The following is a 23209-nucleotide window of genomic DNA, read 5'->3' on the forward strand; positions in this document are numbered from 1 at the left end:
GTTATCCCTCACTGAACTTCGCAGGAGAACTATTCCTGTTGAAAGTGCAAATTGGAAGAAATGGACTCAAACACAACGTGTATCTGACTTTGTGCTTTTGATTATACAGGATGGATATGCCTTCTTGTCACAAGTGTGTACTAAAATTTAACTTCAAATAAATAAATACATGTTTTTTTTGTTTTGTCTCCATCCAAAGCAAATTTGCACCCTCATTTAGATAATTTTAATGTGCTTATTATCCCTGTTAATGCCAATTAATAGCAGAACATAATGTTGATTTTTTTTTTTTTAGTTTATATTTTTAAAAAATCCTGTTTGATAGGAGAACAGTGGTGAATTGGAATTCATTTGAATAGACTTGTAGTTTTTTGAACTGGAAGTGTAGTGTGAGAAGTAATTAAAATTGACTCTTACCAGTGAGTATAATTTTTATGTTTTCATTAACGAACAACCACATTTATGACTTTGCATAAGATGATTTTTTGCAAATAAAAACATATCCTAATGAATTACTATTTTCTTAGTTCTGTTATGGAGCATGTTAATAGCATTACTTTAGCATCTGTTCAATTTTGAAGTTCTGATGGTGATTTTGTACTTTTTTCAGAAACTTTTTTCAATTTGGTGTTCAAAGTTTGTTAATATATGTCTCTAGCTTCTGTATTTATAATTTTCTCCTAACTATTTTTTTCAGATTTAAAACCCACTCCCTTAGGAAATACATATTAAAATTTATTTTCATAACAAACGTGTCCTCCAAATCCCTGCCACTAAAGCATGCTCTCATCAGAATGAATTCAGCAGCATGTCAATGTAAAGATTAACAATCTTGTCCAGTGGAGGGTGCCCCTGCCCATGGCAGGGGGGTGGGAGCTAGATGATCTTTAAGATCCCTTCCAATCCAAACCACTGCATAATAATATAATTAAACTGCAGCAGCAGTAATTAATAGATTACAGATCAGTGGGCAGCTTTAAAAATGAGGATGTGGTAGAATGAAAATGATGAAATAGCGTGCATATTTCTTGAAGATTAATTCCTACTTTCAAAATCTTGGTTTTCAAAGTTAAATACTGTCAGGAATATAAGGACATCTTACTTGTGTTTTGCTTGGTTGCGTAAAGTGTATGTTTTATGTGTTCATTTGATTTCTTGACTTTTGAATTTATCTTAAACACAAACACTTCAATATGTTTCTTTTTCTGCTCGTGTGACTGCAGTCTTAAAAAGAAAATCTTCCACTTTGCAGGCAATGCTCAGAGTGTGACCAGGCAGGTAGCAGTGATATGGAGGCTGATATCGCCATGGAAACCTTACCAGATGGGACCAAAAGATCAAGGAGGCAAATTAAGGAACCAGTGAAATTTGTTCCTCAGGATGTGCCTACAGAACCGAAGAAAATTCCAATCAGGAACACGGTAAATGATGGTGGAGCTGATGTTTTGAGGCTCATATTCATAATAATATTGTTTCAGATGACTTACATTGTGCACATTTTGAGCTAAGGTATTTCAGTTAGATTGATGTTCTGTTTTTGTTACTTATTCCATTTTCTCCTTTTAGTGCTTTATTAGTTGTGGTAAATACAGTTTTGCTAGAAAGCTGGGAAACATGGTAATTAACTGAAGAGCTGTACAAGCTTAAGAAAAAATTCAGTTTGCACTTAGCCTTTACAGTTCTTTTTCGCTGTAGTAGTAAGGACACTTACTAGGGAAGATTTAAATATATTGAATTATAGCTGTAAAGTAATTAGTAATTTCCTTATCTACAGGCAACCTGCTCAGTAACTGCACATTTTGTGACCATCACACTACCCTGTTATTTCAGTTTGTTTGCCTTCCTAGTCTTACTAGTCATTGTATGTTTTCTTAAACTTTCTTGGTTGATAGAATTTTGAGAAGACAAGCAAAAGCTCATGCTTTCTGTACTGATGAAATATTTAGCATCTTTCCTTCCTTTGAAAGTAGTACTTTTTTATTAATCACTGTGCACTTTTACTTAAATTTGGCTCTCTTACTTGTTCATAAAACAAGGCTTTTCATGTGTGATGTGTCATATCACCTATAAAAAGTACATAAAAATATCAAAGGGCATTTAGGTCCAGTTTATGGGATGAGTAGTGTTCCCATATCCCTTCAGACATAAGTGGTTCATCTTCCAATATATTCCTTATTATCAAGAAATACTTACAATGTCTCACATTAGAGTTAAATAAACTTCATCTCTCATGCAGCACAACTTTATTTTCTTCACAAAGCTTTGCAGAAATTTTATGATTATACTAGCACATACCATACTTAACATATGCTGATAGAATTAAGCAAGTATTTTCCTGACCCAATGTTAAATGTTTGCTTTAATTTTGGGCCACAGCTTTGATTTACCTAATGGCTTCCCTTTCCTGGTCTGTGACTCAGAACTTCAAGAATGACTCAAGCCAAGCTGATTAATTTAGCTCAAACTATTAGGAGTGTGAGAAATCCAAAATTAAATTTTGAGAAACTACTTCTTCTTTCTTTTCCTCGTTGAGGGAAAGTAGCCTTCTTCCTTCGGCATAAAAGCTCATAGGATCTTACAGTTGCCTGGGTAGGTTGAACTTACTGTTGTTACACTGTTATTCACACAGAAAGAAGACTTACCTGGTGTTATGCTTACTGAACTCTTGGTCTCTCATTTCTCCTGTTTCTTCTTTCTCTTCTCTCTTTTTATACCTAATGTAGTGCTATTAGGGTGTGGAGAATCATGGTTCTGCTACTAAAGAGAACTGAAATTATTGCAGGAAAGACATTTGTAGTTGTAATAAAAAAAGGAGTAGTATAAGGCATTGTTCAGAAATGCATAGGAATGCAAGATTGGTTTGTTCTAAAGCTCATGTAATAACTGCCAAGGTTCTTCTGTGCAAAATGGAGAGAAGTCTGATTGCTCTGAAGTGTTCCCCTCATGCCATGACGCTGTGATGTGCTGAACTGGTGCTACATTGGTGATTTGGCACCTCATGTGCCAAATCACATCTACACATGTTGTAGTATGTAATACAGAATTAATTGACTTTCAGCAGACTGATGTGTTGTCACTGTGTGGCACTGCACTGTGGAAAAATCACTGCTGCTAGTCTAAGAAAGATTTTGTTCCTTTGCTTGAATTTTCAGTCTCTCTTTCAGTCTCTCCTTCAGTTCTCTACTTTTGTACAAGGTACAGATTTGCAAGATAGTGTCTTTGCTGCCCTGTGGGCAGGGCTTCTCTGTCAAAGAGGAGCATCAACCACTGACTGATTGGCCTCCTTCTGGGTAACTCCCCTAGTATATACACTGGGCATGATGTTCTATGGTATGGAATATCCCTTTAGCCAGTTCGGTCAGCTCCCTCCCAGCTTTTTATGCAGCTCCTCCCTGGCAGAGCATGAGACACCGAAAAGTCCTTGATTTGAAGTATGCATAACTTAGCAACAGCCAACACATCTGTGTGTTACCAGCATGATTCTATCTGCATTTTTGAGGCCAGATGAGCTCAGTTGGTCAGAGGATAGTGCTAATAATGCCAAGATTGTGGGTTTGATCCCTGTATGGGCCATTCACTTAAGAGCTGGACTTTGATGATCCTTGTGCGTCCCTTCCAACTCAGAATATTCTGTGATTCTCATACTAAATCCAAAAACCACAGCACTATACCAGCAACTCAGAAGAAAATTAGCTCTATCCCAGACAAAACCAGAATGTCCAGACATATGACAATTGGAGCACACTAGTGTTCACAGCTTCTGCATGACATTGGAGACTCAGTTTCCTTCTGTAATTTGGAAGTGTGAGAAAACTAACACTGAAGCAGGTTATTCAGTCAGGACAATGCTTCTCCCTTGTACAATTCTCTACATTAATTGTGTGCCAGGACAGTGTTTTATAAAACACTATGTAAGTGTTTTATAAAAAGCTACATAAGCTTTTTAAAGAACCCTGTGAGTGCTTTCTAGTATTTCTATCTCTTAGTTTTCAAATATTTCACTGTGTATTTATATAGAATCATAGAGTCACAGAATATTCTGAGATCCACAAGGATCACTGAAGTCCAACTCATGGTCCTGCATGGGACACCTCCAAGAATCATACCATGTGCCTGAGAGCATTGTCCAAACGCTTCTTGAGCTCTGTAAGCCTTGGTGCTGTGACCACTTCCCTGGGGAGCCTGTTCCAGTGCCCGACCACCCTCTGGGTGAAAAACCTTTTCCTGATATCCAACCTAAACCTCCCCTGATGCAATTTCAGGCCATTCCTTCAGCTTGTGTCACTGGTCACCAGAGAGAAGAGATCAGAGCCTGCCCCTCCTCTTCCCCTCATGAGGAAGCTGGAGGCTGCAATGAGGTCTCCCCTCAGTCTCCTCTTCTCCAGGCTGAACTAGCCACTCCTTGCATGTCTTTCCCTCTAGGCGCTTCACCATCTTTATAGTCCTCCTTAGAACTCTTTCTGAGTTCAGATACAATAGCTGTAATAGCTTTTTATCTTTTTTATATTGTGGCACCCAAAACTGCACACAATATTCAAGGTGAGGCCGCCCCAGTGCAGAGCAGAGCGGGACAATCCCCTCCCTTGCCCAGCTGGCGATGCTGTGCCTGATGCCCCCCAGGACATGGTTGGCCCTCCTGACTGCCAGGACACTGCTGACTCATGTTTGACCTCCCATCGACCAGGACTCCCATGTTCCTTTCTGTGGCACTACTCTCCAGCCTCTCATTCCCCAGTCTGTCCATATGCTGAGGGTTGCATCATCATCCCACGTACACATTCTGGCACCTGCCCTTGTTAAGCTTGATACTGTTGGTGATTTCCCAGCCCTCTCGTTTAGGACCTTTACAGGGCCTCTCTGCCTTTCAGGGGGTCAGCAGCTCCTCCCAATTTAGTATCATTGGCAAACCTACTTAGTGTATCTTCAGGTCCTGTGTCCAAGTGGTTTATGAAGATGTTGATGATAATTGGGCCTAGTATGGAGTGCTGCAGAACCCCAGTAGTGACAGGTCGCCAGTCTGATGTCACCCTGTTCACTATAACCTAAGGAAATCAAGTTTGACAGGATGGACTTTCCCCTCATGAAGCTATGATGGCTCTGACTGGTGACTTTGTTGTCCTTCAAGAGTTTTTCAGTATCTCCCAGAATAATCTTCTCCATGATTTCACCAGTCACTGAAGTGAGACTGACAGGCCTGTAGTTTCCAGGGTCCCCATTGCCCTTCTTGAAAACTGGGACATTTGCCAGCTTCCAGTCAACTGGGACCTCTTGGATTCCCAAGACCACGCAAAAATCATCAACAGAGGTTTTGTAATGACATCAGACAGTTGAGTATTCTCTGATCAATCCCATCAGGCCCCACAGACTTAAAGGGGTCCAGCTGGAGCAGTAAATCCCACATAAATTCAGGGTTGACTGGGAATTTATCATTCTCACAGCCATGGTCTTCTAGCTGAGGGAACTGGGACCCCTTAGCCTTATTGTTGCTGTTGAAGGTAGAGGCAAAGAAAGCATTAAACATCTCTGCCTTGTCTGTGTCCTTGTTTGAGAGGTGACCATCCTCATCCTGTAACAGGCCAATGTCATTTCTGCATTGTAGAGCAGCTGTTTCAAAGAATTGGGAAGACAGAGAGAAAGTCCAGCCATTTGGACTCCATTGTTTTGGAGACAGCAACTATCATATTGTACATTAAAATGTAACAAGTTTACAAGAAGACTTTTCTGATTTTAGACTTCCTAAGACCATGTAAGTGGATATATGAGGGTAAATTTAAACATACCATACTTTTACTCTGAGCCAGAGTCTGTACAAATTATAAATGAATGTAAATAAACAAGACATTAGGTCTTTATACTTAATTCTGTTATATGATGGCTGTATTTACAGACAGAATTTAATTAATTGTTTATGCTTTATACATTTCAAGCCATATGCAGTGACCTTTTAAAGATTTCTTGCATTTCAGTGCATAACTTTTTAAACTAGGTTCGTTTAAAATCTGTTATTTTTATAATTCCAATTTCACACTTTTATAATCATTGCAAATCATTATTTCTGCTTCCAGTTTTTCATAGAAATTAATAGCTAATGATTAGCAAAGAGCTAATAGAAACCAATAGCTAATTGCCTAAACCAGATATCTATAAATGCCTTCCTTATATTTATTATAAATCTGAATATGTTTTTTAACATTTGCTTTTCAAAACTGTACAATTTTTTTCACCTTTTTTTATTATAAAGATTAAAAGTATAGAATAGATTGTTTCTTTGGAAAATAAAGAGATACAAATAGCATTTTTCAGCAGTAAATTGAGAGATCAATGATTTTCCTTTACTCAGCTATGTATGTTCAGATTTTCAGTCTTTTTGAGGTGTTCCATATTATAAAAACACAGCTTTTAACAATCTGTTCACTTCATTTGCTGTCCTAGAATAAAAAGGAATACACATATTTTTTTTTTTTATCAAACATGTAATTGCTAAAGTAGTTTTGTTAGTCTGGTGTAACATTTTTGCAAAATAAGGGCTTTTCTTCTCTCCTTTTAAAAAAATGATCCTAAGGAGGTTTCAGTGAACTTTTAAAAATTTCGTAAACTGTACTTTGCCTACTATATATGCTGTTGTCTGGAAGTGTAATGGAGTTCCTGTGTGTCACATACATACACATCTTCTAAAGTAATTTTGTGCAGCTGGGGCTAGCTGTGCTCTGAGAGTGTATGGTGTATCCTTTGAATTTAGGGAGTGTTTGTGTTGTTGAATATTCCATCTTCCAATAAATGCTGTCAGATCCTGGTGCTCTTAATGAACATGTTAGAGGGGGTTTTTTGTGTGTAGTTTGTTTTTGTGGAAATTCCATGTTTTATTCCTTGAGAAGCAGCTATCTAAACAGTGTTATAAAGGTGAAATTAAAGAATTTTGGGAACTTAATAGTTGAAGCCTGTAAATAAAGTATTCTAATACTCTGATACCAAACCTATTTTACCTATTTTTCTTACTTGAAACCTGAAAATCTTTTTTCTCTAACTGCATTGTGTGTAATCAAGAGGAACAGACAGTAAATTTCTGTTTAACAGTAGAAAGTCTGTGTTAGTTATGGTTTTGACATACAGAATTTAAAGTTTAATTTTGGTCAACTGAACGTAAATGCTCTAGAAAAAAACCCAGTAGTCAGTCAGCTTTCTAAAACTTAAGGTTTTCATTATAATGAACATTGTAAAATACTTTGTTTTCTTCATTAATTAATAGAAAAGTTCAACTGAGTCTATGACATGTTGTAATGTCACAAATGTTAAAAGTAATTAATTTAGCTTGCCAAATACATGGATACATGATACTCTTCCGGCTTCAGATCAAATTCAGAATGGAGTGAAGTAAGATCTAGCTCTTCCACAATGCTTGAAGCAAATGGAATGTATTAGAGTTTTACATTTTCTTTTTTAATTTGTTTTGTTTGGAGTTTGGGGATTGTTTTTGTTGGTTGGTTTGATTTTTAATAAAGCAAGAAGGAAAAAAACCCTGCAGGTGAAAGATCACTACTTTTTCATGCTGCCATGGCATGGAGAGATGGACATATTCCAAATTGTATTCCAATGGTGTCAATACTGGTATCTTTGTTAAGTAAAGGTAACTGGCGTATCTATTACTTCTGCAAAGAAATACTCTTAAATTGAGTTTTCCAGGAAAGAATCACTTGTTTTAGCAACACCTGAAAACAGGTCTTTTGGTCTCTTTGTCCTCATTCTTCTGTTTCAGTTCTCTAAGCGTGTGCTTTGGAGGAAATCAGTGTTAAAAAGGATAGAAGTCAATCCTGCTCTTTATTAAATTCTGTTACTTGTTTAAGCCTGAGAAACGGTAGTTACAAGTTAATTGATGGACTCAGTGATAGTTTTGCTCGACAGCAGGAATGTTGCAAAATTTTTGGTTTTCTAGAAGAAAAAGTTCTGAAGACAGTGGAAACAAAAAATAGAGAAAAATTGTAATTCTATGTAATTAAGCTTTATGGTTGACTTGGGTTTTTTTTTGTTATCATATTTTGATTCACTACTGTTTTTTTTTTTGTCTGACAGTTCCCTTTTTATTACTGTCATTTTTCTGGACAATTTAATAGTTATTTCAGAGATATATTTTGAATAGTAGTGATATGTACCATTTAAGATACTCACTTTGATCTGTATTGAACGAGTGTGCCATCTGGTGTCTACATGGCAGTCCTTACCTTTATTTAAAATAATTTTATGCCTATGTAGTGCCATCAATTGAACACTTCTTCTGCCTTTTAACAAAGCAAAGAGTGTCAAAAGGATTTTTTTCTGCTGTTGGTTTCATCATAACTTTTTCATTGGCAAAGGAAGTTTGTAATTTCTAACTTTTCATAAGGGGTGGGCGACGTCATGGATTAAAAATTGCTATCTTGGCAGAATGGTTATGGTTAATGTGTAACAGGATAGTGAACACATTATTTGTGCAGTTTCAACCTGTGTGGCTTTTTTCACAGGCTTTTGTGGTTTGTTTTATGCATGCTATTGATAGTTAGTGCAGTGATTTCTTCAAGACACTTTTACGGTATAGTGAAAGTTTTCCCAATTCTGTTTTCTGAGTGTGTTCTGTTTTGCTTGTGTTTCATACCAGAGTTATTTTCTGTTCTGTAGTAATGAAATTCTCCTTGCCATGACCTCTTTGTTTGGAATGATTATATAGCCTTCTAATGCTTACTGATTCCTTTTATTTTTTTTTGTCTTTAGATTATCCTTAGCAGTATATGAGAAAGGCTGCATAAGAAAGAGTCGAGGTTTGGAGGTTTTTGATGTGTGTGATATGTATCTATGAACCATAGTTTGAGAAAAGGTAAAACTGTGAAAGTATATCGTTAGTGTGTCAGCTACAACTTGATGCAAGCTAGAAATGAAAATGTCTGAAGAATTTGCATAGGATTCAGAATTAAAACATGGTTGTAATCTTATACTGATCCTCTTCCCTGTGCATTTCAGCATGTGTAAAAGACAGCTATGTGTCTTTTTCAAGTAGTTACTGTAGCCACAGGTCTGTCATGGAAACATAAACAGTATGTGCTGTTATTTCTAACAAGAAATGGGAGGTTTATAGATCTCCAAAAATCAACACATCTAAAGTTCTTCACATTTTTCCCTCTTAAGATTAGTACACACACACAAAACAACAGCTACAGACTTTTTGCAGAGGAAAGAAATTATCATAGTACCGATAGTTCTGAAAGCCAGGTATGTCTTCAGTAATTTCATTAATTTTTTAAATAGGAAATCTGAGACTAGTTTTGAATTATTTATATGAAATGGTCAAATGAAAATGCATGTTTTCCTAATGATATCCTGTGCCTCCAAACTCCAAGAGCACTTGGAGTACCAACTAAATTTCCTGTGCTCAGCTTTGCAAAGAAAAGTAATACTTACTTTGTAGTACCAGCACTGTTAGGGGTCTCAGAAACTCAGTGCTGGAAAGAAGAGCCCTGTGTATATGACCATATTGTTTCTGTGGCATCCAAGAGGTTTAGAAGCATGAGCATAATAAGGATCACCATCTTTCCTGTCTGCAAGCAGAAGCATGCATGCTAATGTAGTGAAATCCCTAAATTACCTAAAATACCCAGCTGGAATGGCATAAGCAGGTGTGCTGGGCCTCTTTGCTGCCTTTGTGTGCGTGTGCGAACAGTTAAAGGAAATTCTAACCAGTTAACATAGTAAGCAAAGGAGGACCTGGGAGCAGTGCTTTTTCTGTTGTGGTGTTTGAAATAGTTGGCAGAATTAATACAACTTTGGCAAATGACTGGGAATGACTTATGTTGTCTTAAATGTCATTGTGGTCTAACCCCTTCTATGTTTATATTTTCTTTCTCAAGTAACTTTTTGAAATTACCATAGAGAAATCACCATTGACCTTCTGAAAAACTGTGATTCAAGAGATCAAATCCAGAACCATGCTAGTTCACTTTATGTGGAGTGGACTTGAACCCTTGCCACTGACCACAGATGCTTTCAGTATTTCATACTCTTTTCCATGTATTGTTAACATTGTTAACTCCTCTGTATCTTCTTGTGTAGAACAAGAAATTAAATAGGTGACAGTATGCACTTTTATCCTCTAGGACCATATCAGAAAAAGCTCACAAAGAGCATATGCTTCTGACTTTTGGGAATCACCTCTCCTCTTTTGGTCAGTTTACAAGTTCTGGATCAATCATGTTGGGTTTTTTTCTTCCAACTGGCAAAGCAAAAGTGCTCCAAGGGAACAGTCAGCCTTCTACTGCTGTCTTTGGATGAATTGGTTTAAAGCATAAACAATGAAACATAACAGTGAGGTTTGGTGGCAGCCATAGGGGTTTTGGGTTATGTTGGCACCTATCCTGTCCTGTTCACCATTGTGCTTTCCCACCTGGAAGCTAATGTATCAACTCGTTGCATCTGTTAGTGATGGCAAACAGACTGTTTCCTTTGCAGCTTTGCTTTGCTGCTTTGTTTCCTTTTGCAAACAGTCTGTTTCCTTTCAAAGACTACGGGGTTCATCCTAGGCTTTATTTGTTCCTTTATAGATGTCTTTCATTTATCTCATGTATGGAAATCATTTTTCTGAGAATATTCAAAATCTTATAGTCAATGCATTATCTAATCTTCTTCATTTTGTGTGTTTCATATTGTTGTCCAGTTGCTTATTAAAAAAATATGAAATGTAAACATTCACTTCTAGCTTTTCCAAGTTCAAAATGGAGATTCCCACTTCAGTCTTTCTTCTTCTCCTGCTATTGGGTTTGATCCCATTGTTGATCACATTTTCCCTCAGCATATTTTCATTCCATTTTGGACAGGGATTTTAATGTTCTGATTTTTTTAACGTGTCTTGAGTTCACCCTTTCCTCTCATGCATCACACCATACCCTCATGCATTTGATCTGTGTCACATTATATCATTTATTTCATCATTCATTATTAATTTCTTGTGTCAGTATTCTATTTTTTAGCCATTTAAGTCCTGGTTCTTCTAATTCCCTAAGCTAACATGCAAGTTTCCACTCCATAACAGCAGAATGCTGCACAGCACAGATGGATACTTCTGTGACACAAAACGCGATGGCTGAAAGAAGCCAATTTTTTATTTATCTTTCCCTTGGCTGTGGAAGTGTATGCTCTAGTTCTCCTATTTTTTTTTCTTTTTTTTCTTTCTTCCTAGGCTTTCTCTAATATTCTTTCTTAATTGTGTTTCATTACTTGCATTGTCTATTGTATATTATAAAATGAAATGTATTTTATGGGATATCATACTGTAACTGTCAACCTAGATCATTGCAAATTAGATTAGAGAGGAGCAAACCAATGTTGGGTGTTTCACTACTTCTCTTTCTTTCCAGATTTGATAACTGTTTGCATGTGATGCCTACCACTGCTTCTCTGTAGGGACTCTTGTAATGTTTTGTGGGAATTTTTAAAACAATAGGCAAGAGGTCGGATTTTCTCTTGTGCAACTATTAAATGAAAAATCAGAAGTTAATGAAATAACTGAAATAAGTGAAATGGGGTATACCTTAATAGTGTGGGATGGTTCTCCAACCTCCACAGATGGTAAGCCTTGAAATAAAAACAAAAAAGGACATTGTTAATCTTTAGGTTTCATTTATTCAGAGCATTGCTCTTTTTAGAGGAAGGGGATTAAAATTGCTATGAAGTCTAAACCTTTTGTGAGATATGGTCAGGAAAAGATGTCTTGCCTTCACCTTGATGATTTCATTGAATCAAATGGCTCAGTTTCTTTACCCAAGGAACATAATTGTACAGGATTTTAAAGAGTTTAATTAGCAGTTTATTTGATGAGGTATGTCTTTCCCTTCAACATGTTATGCTAAAAGAGACTAATAAGAAGAATTTAATCTATTTTCTCTTTCATAATTTTTAACTTTTTTATCAAATTGTTTCTTTTGTTCTTGTTTAAAAATATTTCTATTTTATGCTGGCATCTTAATTTGAATTCGTTGACCTTTCCTGGGCTGCTCAGATTATTTTGGGATGCATTGCTAATGAAATAAAGTACTATTTTTCTCTTTCAGTTCAATGTAAGGTATGTGCTTTGTGATGCAGCAGCTAAATCTTTGGCCTGTTTATTTCAAAAAATAATAGCTTTTAACTGGATTTCCTAATGAAAATAAGTTAGTCAGTTGCCCACTACTATGGTAGCATTGCCTTTAGTAACTGGTAGACCCATTATTACAGTATTTGATTGAGAGCTATGTATGCCTAGGGTAACTAAGTGCTGGAGTATTTATTAGAGCAGCTGAATGGGAAGGATGAGGCCTGAGTACGCAAAAGGTTCTCACTTTAGTTGGGGAACACAGGGAGAACTTTGGAATATGGTGGGAGGTGTGTTTTGGATGCACTAGAGAAGAAGAGGTTAAGAAGTCACTTAAAGAAGGGGAGGAATAGAAATACGGTATAGTATCAGGAGGTCAGATTTTACTAATTCGACTGATTTTAGCATCAATTCATTCCTTTATTTGTATTATTTCACTGCCATAATTGTGAAAGAAATGAAATGAAAAATAGAGTTTGCACTTGTTATGAGCTTGGCATGTTTGTCCGAGTTTTTGGGTCAGTTAAGGTTATACAGAATCAGCCCTTAGCTATAGACATCTAATTTGAAATGTTCAGCTGCCTATATATTAAACAGAACTGCATGGTGATTCCACTCTGATGCTGTGGGCTCCAGAGCTCAGTGGCTGGAGTCTCACTGTTACTAGTGGGGAGGTGTCTGAGCACATAGTACACCTTGCCCTTACTGGAGTGCCCACTGAATGAATTCCAAAGCTGTGCAAGTGCAGAACTTAGGATGAAACACAACCAAAGACAAAGTGGTCGTTAAATGTCAACATTTGAAATAATCTTTTATTTCTACATGTAGAAAATTTTATAGGTGCATATTTTGAACCACTTTCCATTGTTCAGTACTCTTAAAAAATTATTATTCTTGTTCCTAAAGTGTCACCTTGTCACAGTTGCTGTGTATGGGTTGCATCTCTCTTATCCATACCTTGCTCTGTTTTGATCTGGACTGAGTTGTCCATCCCAAATGGTAGAAGTTTTACAGCATTTCTACCATCTGCAGTAAAATAAAAAAGCTGCTGGGACAGCAGTGGCATTAATTGGGATTTTGCTTGGGTGCTGATAATGTGTCTTTGCTTCCCTGACTTACTGTTCGAACACTTTTGAGAAATTCGTCCCTGCGTTTCCAAACTGTCTTGCTCCATTTTATGATTCCCTCGGTTGAGGATTTCCCTGTATCTCTCTAGTATTGAATTGCCAGGTATTTTGAGTAAAAAAAATCAGTTTTTATATGCATCTTTTACGGGATTAGCATAGTAAGTTTTGAATATGAACAAGTTTATCTCAGTTGTAATATATATCATTTAATAACAAGGGTCCTTTAGCTACTTTTAAATACCAAGTCTTAAATTTTAAATTGTTTATGGAGAGTACATGCAGCTCTAATATTTTATATTTTTAATCTCTGATGTTTTCATTCTGAGCCTGCTAATGACAGAAATTATTCAAAGCAATTTAAAATGCAGTACTTTGAGGCAAACAACAGTGAATGATATTGAACATAGTAATCCAGATTTACCTGATTATTTCCAGTTAACCTGTAAGGTAACTATAGTGACAACATATGTAAAATGACAAATGTCAAATTATTGGAGGGCTGTTGCTGAAAATCAAAGAATATTCAATTTTCAGTCGCAAATTCGATCTTATTTTCCATGTTGAATGCTGGCAATAGTAAAATGATCTGAGCAGAAACATTGCAAATATATTTAACTATGGAGGTCTGTTTGGAAAAAAAAGTGTAAAATTGTTATTTTCAAAGCATATAAAATATCCTACAAGTATGTGTGCTAAAGATGTTGATTTTAATGTTTGTTTTCTAGTGATTATCGAACAAACTCAAGTATGTTTGAAGATTTAGAAAGCTAACAAAATGATCATGAAAGTGTAATTTAGTGTGACATTCCTGGTCATATACATAACACTTTATACAGCACTTTATACAGGTCAAAACCAGTATTTTCTTGGCAAAAGTGACTAAATTATTTATAAATCTTACATCTCCATTTTGCTGAAGTTTAAATATGTCTCATTATTCCTTAAAATGGAGTTATTAATTTGTAATACTTTCTATTTAGAGTCAAAAGTAATGTCATTGTTACCTAGATTTCCAAATTATGTATCAGTTTTCAAGATAGCATTACTCTGATGGTACAAGGCCTACACTCTTTTCTCTTGCTGCTTAAACATGAAGAGTGAGGACCGTAACACTGCCTTTATTGGCATGCACCATTATACTTACTTCTTTATAACCTGTACACAGCTGCATTCAGGAGGGCCTACACAACTTAAAATTATTTAACTTTGTAAATGTTCTTAGGACTAATTCCAGAGGCTGAAAGTAGTAAAATTGGCAGTTAGTATGCTGGTGTCTGATCAAACTTTTCTTTTATCTAGTTTTAATTTGCAGTGACCTTGGATTGTTTAACATGTAGTTGACATGTAGCCCATGTTACATTAATACCTCTAATATTACATTGATAAATTCAGTTACCTGTAGTAAATCACTTTTTCCAAATTTGGGCACTTGGGTATCTACTGTGTGGCTTGTGGAATGTAGCACACCTCAATTATTAAATGTACAGTAAATATTGGTGTGTATTAGATAAGATTTTACATTTTTTAATAAATCACCCTTAGGGAAATGTGAAAGAGAATTCTAATGGTAATTAAAGTATTCTAAAAAGCCATGAAGTAGACTAGCTTTTTCCATTCAATTGCATTCATTGCTACTGTAGTGTTAACTCTTGTCTAAAAAAGGAAAGTCTTCCCAAACAGAACGTTTTTAACATATACAGATCAAAATCTGCATAAGAATAAAGTTGTAGATGTGTTGAAGTGGCAGGTTTATTTGCAGTGTAGCTGTATCTAAATCTGTAAAACAAAACAAAACAAAAAAAAAATAGGGAACTGTCTTGAATTTGAAGCTAGTATAAATCACCTTCAAAGAGGACCCAAACAGGAGAAGCATGATATTATTAGCTTCTTCTCAATTGGATTTATGACTGCTTGTGCTTCTAAACTGGTCTAAGATTTTTCTGATGAGCTGTTTTTTTAGTTTTTCTGAAGTGAACACCTGCTGCTTCAAAAAAAGTTTTAAGAAATCGTAAAGTAGTCAGTGCTTTCCTTTATCATATGATAAATTACTCCTACTGTGATGATTTCCTCCCAGAAAAACAAGCATTTTCATGATTTTTTATATATTTATGTTATTTATGTGAGTGTTTCTGACATTTTGGGTTACTGGAGTGGTCTCTGATGTTTCTTACTTCCTTCCACATCCCTTCTAATATACTTCCCTTATTAAACCAGAAGGAAAGAATGTGATATTGTCAGCTTGTGGCACTCATATAACATAGGCAGGTTAGTAATCTGCTGTTTTAAAGATAAAATGTAGTGACTGAACCTGAACTCAGTCAAGTTGTGTGTAGCAACTTAAGAGGTGTTTGTAAACCTTTGGAACTTGCTGTTAGAGTCTGTGGACACCTCTTGTCCTCCACACTGTTGGTATTTATATTTTTTTTGCCATCTGAAATACTGAAATAATTTCTACTTTTTGTGTAGAATTGTCAGAAACATCTATTGTGTACCAGTCATATGTTGGTATATGCTACAGCTTTATAAGCATTTGCCATATATCCATTATAGTAAGCTCCAGTTTGAAAGCTTTAATTCTTGTTACTCCTCAAAATCTGAGTTTTCTGTTTCGATAAAATTTTTAATTTTGATTTTTTTTTTTAATCTTATCACTTGGCTTAAAAACAGAGCACATTTTACTGCTCCATGAATTTATTTTAATTCACTGGTCATATCAATTTTCAAATTACTAGTTTTGGGAAGTTTGTGCAAAATCTGTAAGATATTTGTAATTCTAGTGGCAATCTTTTTAAGAACAAGACTTAGCATGCTCAAGTGTTTATATTTACTTTCTGGCTAATTCTATAGATTTATATCCAGAATGTGATTAGTGTAGTTGTCTGGCACTCGTTCTGTAGGTGATGCTTTAAATTATTTCCTGCAGTATGTTTTTGTTGTTGTTAGGAGTAATAGGTAAATAGCCATACCATTCTGTTGCCTAACATTGAATTTTAAATATATTCTCTTCTAGAGAACTAGAGGACGAAAACGAAGCTTTGTGCCTGAAGAAGAAAAACCTGAGGTTGGAATATAGTGTTTTGTTGTTTGTTTTTTTTAACAGTTTCACAAAAAATTAAACTTTGGGCTGAAGTGTTACTTCCATGCCATAATTGAAAATATTTGCTTTCCTTCCCTCCTTTCCCCCCATTCCTTTCTTTTTGCCTTGCGCTGTGACAGGAGCGTATTCCCAGAGAAAGAAGGCAACGGCAGTCTGTGCTGCAAAAGAAGCCCAAGTCAGAGGATTTAAGGACTGAGTGTGCTACCTGCAAAGGCACTGGAGACAATGAAAATCTAGTCAGGTAGGTTTGATACTCTGACCGTATGAGGAGTTAAAGTCCCATCTTTATCACTCTGTCATGATTAAAATGAAGAAAGTGAATTTTTTAAAAACAAAATAAATTTCTTCCCCTTATCTTGGGGAAACATTACATCAGAAATACTGACTAGATTAACTTATTGATCTGCCAAAAATATTTATATTTTAAATAACCAAGATAATCTGTTTTTCTAACACAGGAGAATTAACTTTTTCCCATCAGGGTGAATTGTCAATGCTTTAGAGCAGGTCAGAATGGTAAACCAGCATTTTAATGATATTAAAGCTACATGAGCATCCTAAAAGTAATTGAATTAAAATAATCAACAATTTTACGAGCTGAAATGTGGATTACGAGGAATTTAAGTTTTCAAAAAGGTATTAATGCTACCTCCATTAATGCAGATCATGAAAGGGTTGGATAATCATGTTTCTTATCTGAAACAGAAATGAAAAAAAGCCCGTTGAGTGATATTTTAGTAGGTGCAGAAATCTAATTAAAAGTGTAGAATAGCTGCTATTAAATAGCTACCACTGAGCGCAACTTCTTCCAATTTTGACTTTATAGCTCATATTGTAGCCTCTTTGCAAAGCTGTAGAAACTGTTCACAATTCTTGAAAGAAGAATCATGGACCTTATCAATCAGAAGGTGGATTTTAATTGAATCTACAGAGATTTCATTAAAATGATCTGATAAGTTCAGATTAAAAGAAGTGTGTTGTATTTAGGTCCTGTACGTTTTGACCAGATTTTTCTAGACAAGTTCTTCTCTTTAGGTCACATATAATTGTTGCTTTTAACTGGAAGGACTACTCCAAAATAAGTATTTTAGTTTATTTCTGGGAGTCAGAGTTATGAGAGAAGTCAGAATCACTGATGACATAGGCAAGCAACACATAGGCAAGAATCAGGATGTGTCACAGATACAGATGTCTTGTACATACTCAGAGTAGCTGGTTTTAGTATCAATCACAGCATATGATTTCCCATAGAAGTTGATAAAATTTCAAGGCTGTGTGCCAGAGTGCAGTTGTATTTCCAAATTGGAGGCAGAGTGCCTGTTACAAGCTCATCAGTAACTGTGTGACTCTCATATATAGACAAGCTGCTACTGCTGGGTAATCCTAGATCCTACTCAGAACCAGACTGTGAAATAGTGGGGGGTGTTACAGGGATTGTTTGTGCAGTTACACTGATGAGAACTGGTGGCAGCATGTTTTTATCTGCCCATGAGAAGATAAAGGGCTTTCTTAAGCCCTATAGTTTGCAAGAAATAAAAGATGCAGGAAGACTATTTTGTTGTGGGAAGGAATCCTGGTAAAACATATACTGTGCTTTACTGTGAAAAAGGCAGTGAATTAGTTTTTTCTTCAGGCTTTTTCTAGAAGTCTTAAATACCACATTGGAGGACATAAAGGATAAGATGAGGAAATGCCATGAGGAGCTGTATATTTAAGTTGCAGTTAAAAAATAATGGTAGAAAATTAGTGTTATGTTTTGTTTACTACAGGAAAAAATTTTAGTAGTAATTTAGATGGGCCAAAAATAAACATATTACATCCGAAAATCCAACAGGTTCTCTTAAAAATCATCCTCATAATTAGGCCAAGAACAGTACTCCTGCATAGGAGAAGGAGTTTGTTATGTTCTAATCCTTTGTTCATAATTTTCTGAAAAATATTTCCTTAAATCTTATTTTCCATATTACTTTTTAAAAAATATATAAATTTATAACTTGCCATTCTTCAGATAATTCCTATAAATAGCTTCAACTTTATCTGGTTTAGATTACCACTGCTTCTAAAGAGCTGTGGAGGCTTACTTTTGATAATTACTAAATTATGGTAACTCTGCAGCCTAAGATGTGTAGGAGAGTGATCCACAGAGTGTTACTATGTCAGAGAGAGTTTTCAGAAGCTTATTTTCTTTTGCGTTGTCACAAAGTGGTAGGAGCAACCCTCTGCCTGCCCTGTTGCTTTCTTCTCCCTGTACCATCATGCAGGACTCCTTTGTGGTGGTAGAAATAGTGTTTTAAATGCAAGGGTTCCTTGCAAGCAAGATATGTTTAGGAGGGAAAACAAAGTATAAAAAGTATTTTTTCAATATCTGTTTGTTTGGTACTGTCTGTTAGTAAAGCCCAAAATTTCTCAGATCTTTTTTAATGTCTTTGGTCTTCACAAAAATTCCTAGATTTAATTTTCTGCCTTGCCAGCCCATCTGTAACTAAGAAAAGGGGGGTTGTGGTGATGTTATACAAGAGATTTTTCTGACTAGAGAAGTTCATCACTAAGTTAAATAGAAATATGTAACTGGTGAAACCGCAGATTTAAGGAATAATTTTGGAGGACCTTCTGTCTTTTCCTGCCCTGTGTTAACCACAGGCAGGGCTAGTTACATGACACTCGGACAAGCTGCTTTTAAAAATTGTAAGTTTTTCTAAAATTTATTTGGCCCTGGCTCCAGAGTCGCTATCTGAGTAGGAATTAGAGGAAGATAAGCAATTTTTTCATATTTCAAATAGTGCAGCAGAAATTCATAATTTATAATAGTAATCTATTTAGCAATGAATCTGGAGCAAAAAAATATAATTTAACTACTTATTACTGTGTGACTATTGGAATGTTTTTTTTTTTAGTCTCCATTTTAGCTGCTTCTGGGTAGCATTGGATGGTTAAGGAATTATTTGTTATATGTTCAGTGGCTTTACTTAACCTGTTGTTCATATGGTTTAAAATCAATAAATGACTATGGAAGGATTTTTCATTAAAAAGTGCATTTCATTCTGATGAATTATAATGCTTTACTAACTGACTGAACTATTCCTTAGTGACTATAGTAACAAAAATTAGGATATCTTTAATTATTAGCTTTTGTCTAAAACTTACTGACATGTTGCTTTTATATATGCTAATAGTTAGCCATATGTATGTAGTACAGACATGTCAGGATAGTGCTTATTTAATCAGGGATGTCAGATATAGATAGGCTCTTTCAGTATAGTAGCATGCACTAGAACTGAAAGTTCAGATTTTGTCGTTTTGTCCACTAGAAAAGATCAGTCTTGTGATCCTTACGTGATGGCTTTTTTTTTTTTTTTTTTTTTTTAGAAATTACAGTGAATTTATTTTATAAATTCTTCTATACATGTCTGTGTAAATTCTGTTGAACTAATTAATTCTGCAATTTTTACCATTTACAAGAAGAGTGAGTGGCACAGTCAAGATTTACAGATCTAACAGTGAAAAGTTAATTGAAATGATGTACTCAAATGAGACTCAAATGAGGCAAAGTTGGATCTGTAACTGTCATTATAAATAAGTGAGAAAGCTATAGCTGTAATTAGAGAAAAGTGTGGATTTTGAGTATCTTTTACTCAAATGACCTGTCACTGAGTTTTGAGAGAAATAGTAATAAAAGATGGAGTTTTTAAAATATTTTGTATTTGACACAGATAGGTTTGATATAGGGCATGAAGACACAGAACTTTTTAAAAAGAGAGAAGAGTTAAAAGAGCTATACTGTGTGCTTGAAACTAAAGTATTGAGAAACCAGAGGGTACCTATAAAAATATACTGCTCAGTCTTAACCAGTTATCAAATATTGGCAACATTTGCATGAAATTAAAGACATACATTGAAGTACAGGAGTTTCTAAAGCTGTGAAAGGTGAATTTTCTAAGAAACCCACAAAATAATTTTAAAGGTTCTGTTTGTTTTTAGAGCTGACCTCTGCTGTATGTTTCAGAAAGAATTCAGATGCAATGCTTTTCTTTTCATTTTGTGAATCTTTTGAAGTCATATATAGTTTAGACATTTAATAGGTTTCCTGAGTGCTTAATTACAGTCTCACATGAATTGCCTAGAAGTATAGATCTTGCAGAGGAATTGCTTGATTCATAAGTACCTCCTATTTTGGTTTTTTGGGTTTTTTTTAATGCTGCTGTAATTCACTCATGCAGATATTTAAAAATAGCTCCCCAATAATTCTCTGTAGAACATCCCCATATTTAGTAGAAACATGGATAAAGAAGTGTCTTTCAGCTGGCTGAATATGTAATAGGTAAAACCTGCCCTCCATATTGTAGCACTGTACAGATGAGTGCTTCTAGCACAATATTACTGTAAAATCTGCTTTAGTAATATAAAAAATTAAGATGAATTAAAGTAGTCTTAATATATAGAACAGTTCTGTAAAGAAGAATACAAAAGCTAATCCAGTTCAAAAACTTTCAAGGGAAGATTTCTAAATTATTTCCCTTCTAAAGAAGTGGTCTCTTCTCAAAAATAAACCAGTTTTCAACTGCTGCTATTAAAAAAAAATTAAATATAGCTTCTGTTGTTGGCTTTAAGATGTGCTTGGGTAATATTTTGGAATGTAATGAATTAGATAAAACTGGCATCTCAGTAGTAGATTTGAGAAAAGCAGAATAGAATTTGAGTATCGTTCTTGTATGGGCCTAAACCAGGTTAAAGAAATCTCTGTAAAACACTTGATTTCTTCAAGAATTTAGAGCAAGCATATAGTTCATTCTTTTGTAGTTTTATGTATTTTTTCTTCTATATTGTCAGTTAAGTTAGAATTTTCCATTTCATTTGATTTTCAGTAACTGAGGCAAAATTGTGACTTCAGCATTACAGAGAGGGTAAAAAATATGAAGGTCATGTATTTCAAAGAATAGAGAATAGAATTTGTTGAAAGCACTGATTTGAATGCTGGTTATAAAGTATTCAAAAAGCATAAATCTGCAAAGCAAATTATTAAGCATGTATGTAGTATTTATTTTAATGGATATATTTACTAGGAAATAAGCTAAATGTAAAAGTACTTATTTTTCCCAATATACTCTCTCACTTTTCAAGCAAGTCTAGTGTGCTGCATGTACAGTCACTGTATCAAGGCAGGGAAGGTGAGCAGTAGGAAAGGAGAAATAATAAAATATATGCAGTGTCATATTTACTAAGAAAAGAAGTGGTTGAGTAAAATTAACTATAAGGTTGGCTATAGTATGAGTTATCCAATCATACTGTAACTGAAAATCTTCAAAACGTGTGCAACATCTGTGATTCTGGTGCTACAAACGTATGTATCAAGTTTAGGATGATAATTTATACTGTATAAAAGATTAGCTTAGCTGCACACAGTGGTCAGCTTTAATTCTGCTTTTGACAGAAAGTGTGTTCTAGACAGTCTCTTTTGAATCCTCTGGAGATCTTCTCTCCAAAAATGTCTCTCACCAGATTTCCTTAATTGTATTTGTCTTGTATAGGTTTACCTTTGCATTTTTATTTCTTAAATTTCCATGCAAAGGGGCATGCCAAACTTCAAGTTAAGGATTTCTTCCTTATTTGTTTAGCTGTTAGTTTTGAATCTCTTCGTGAGCTGAAGTTTATTCCAGAACAAGTACATTAATTATTCATTACTTTAAATGCACTGCAACAAAATTCACAGTCTGTCATAGTGATTGAAAGCCTGTTAGTTACCACAGAAGTTCAAGACCACTAATGTAGGGATTAATCACAAGGAAAATGTTAGTTAAGCCACAATTTGCAACAATCTTGTGTGTTACAGAGGATTAAAAATGCATTATTTTATTGGAGTGAAATAAGAGAATGAAAGGAAATGTAACATTCAGTTGTTTAGTTTATTTCTGCTATAAAATTTACAGGGATTAAATCTGATTAAATCACATTTGATAACTTTTCTAATTGCTTGAGTTACCTGTTAGATCATTTTTTGCATAATTCTTCATTGCATTGCCTTCTCAAAAGTGTTTCTTTTTTATTCTAGGTTGCAGGATAGTACGTATGATGACAAACGCGCATTTTCTTTGCAGAGGGCTTTATTCAAACTGAATTTGCACTGCATTTTACTTTCTGTAAATCCATATGCTAGGGCAGACATTACAAAAAAACCTGTAGGCATTGTGCAGCTCTCTTGCCAAGTACCTAGGAGTCAGGAATAGGTCTGGTAATAAGAATTACACTGCTGTCATTCAGGGCTTCTCTAGAAGCAGACTGCTGGGTGCATTTGTATTTGGGCTTCCAGCTACCTGAAGCTCCTCATGCCTGGAACATTTGCAAAAAGTGCATGGCAGACCCTTGGGTTTTCTGTTAATTAGACATCAATCTATTTACCTGTTACCTAATGGATTTCTTCAGTAGACTTGTCTGTTATTTTCCTGGAATGAGGCAGCAAAATGGGAATTGAAGCCCGGGTTACCTTTCTCAGTTGATTGTTTTGCTGTTTTACTTTTGGGGAAATTTAAACCATCTAAATAACAGAAGCTCAGATCTTTGGTTACTGATTTTGTGTTCCACCTCTGGTTTGATTCTTGATACTGTGTAGTCTTGAAGGAACTATCTTAGGGGTAGTCAATGTAGGAATGGCCCAAAACTGAAATTTTGGAGGTATTTCCATGTTTAAAAGACTTTTTTACCATTCAATTCTGTTATCAGAATTAAGAAATTCAGGCTGAAAAATATTTACAGGACAATCTGATGTAATTTTTCTGTAAAGTTTAACATTGAGCCTTCGTTTTGCAAAGGAGAGCGAAACTGCATGAGAAATTATCTGGCCTACCATGCTTTCTGATCAAACACAGGAACGGCAAAGCATGATTCCCCCTGCATGCTCCACAA

At 35.2% G+C, this 23209-nt stretch overlaps 1 protein-coding gene across 1 annotated transcript in view; it reads left to right on the plus strand.

Moving 5' to 3' along the window:
• LOC138106435 (PHD finger protein 14-like) overlaps positions 1-23209 on the plus strand; it is a 163578-nt gene that overhangs the window by 52939 nt on the left and 87430 nt on the right. Inside the window, 3 exon segments of the mRNA XM_069007025.1 lie at positions 1253-1421; positions 16226-16276; positions 16432-16553. Of these exon segments, the coding sequence (XP_068863126.1) occupies positions 1253-1421; positions 16226-16276; positions 16432-16553 (342 nt within the window).

Source organism: Aphelocoma coerulescens, chromosome 2 (assembly GCF_041296385.1).
Source record: "Aphelocoma coerulescens isolate FSJ_1873_10779 chromosome 2, UR_Acoe_1.0, whole genome shotgun sequence".
In the NCBI taxonomy this organism is placed as follows: Eukaryota; Metazoa; Chordata; class Aves; order Passeriformes; family Corvidae; genus Aphelocoma; species Aphelocoma coerulescens.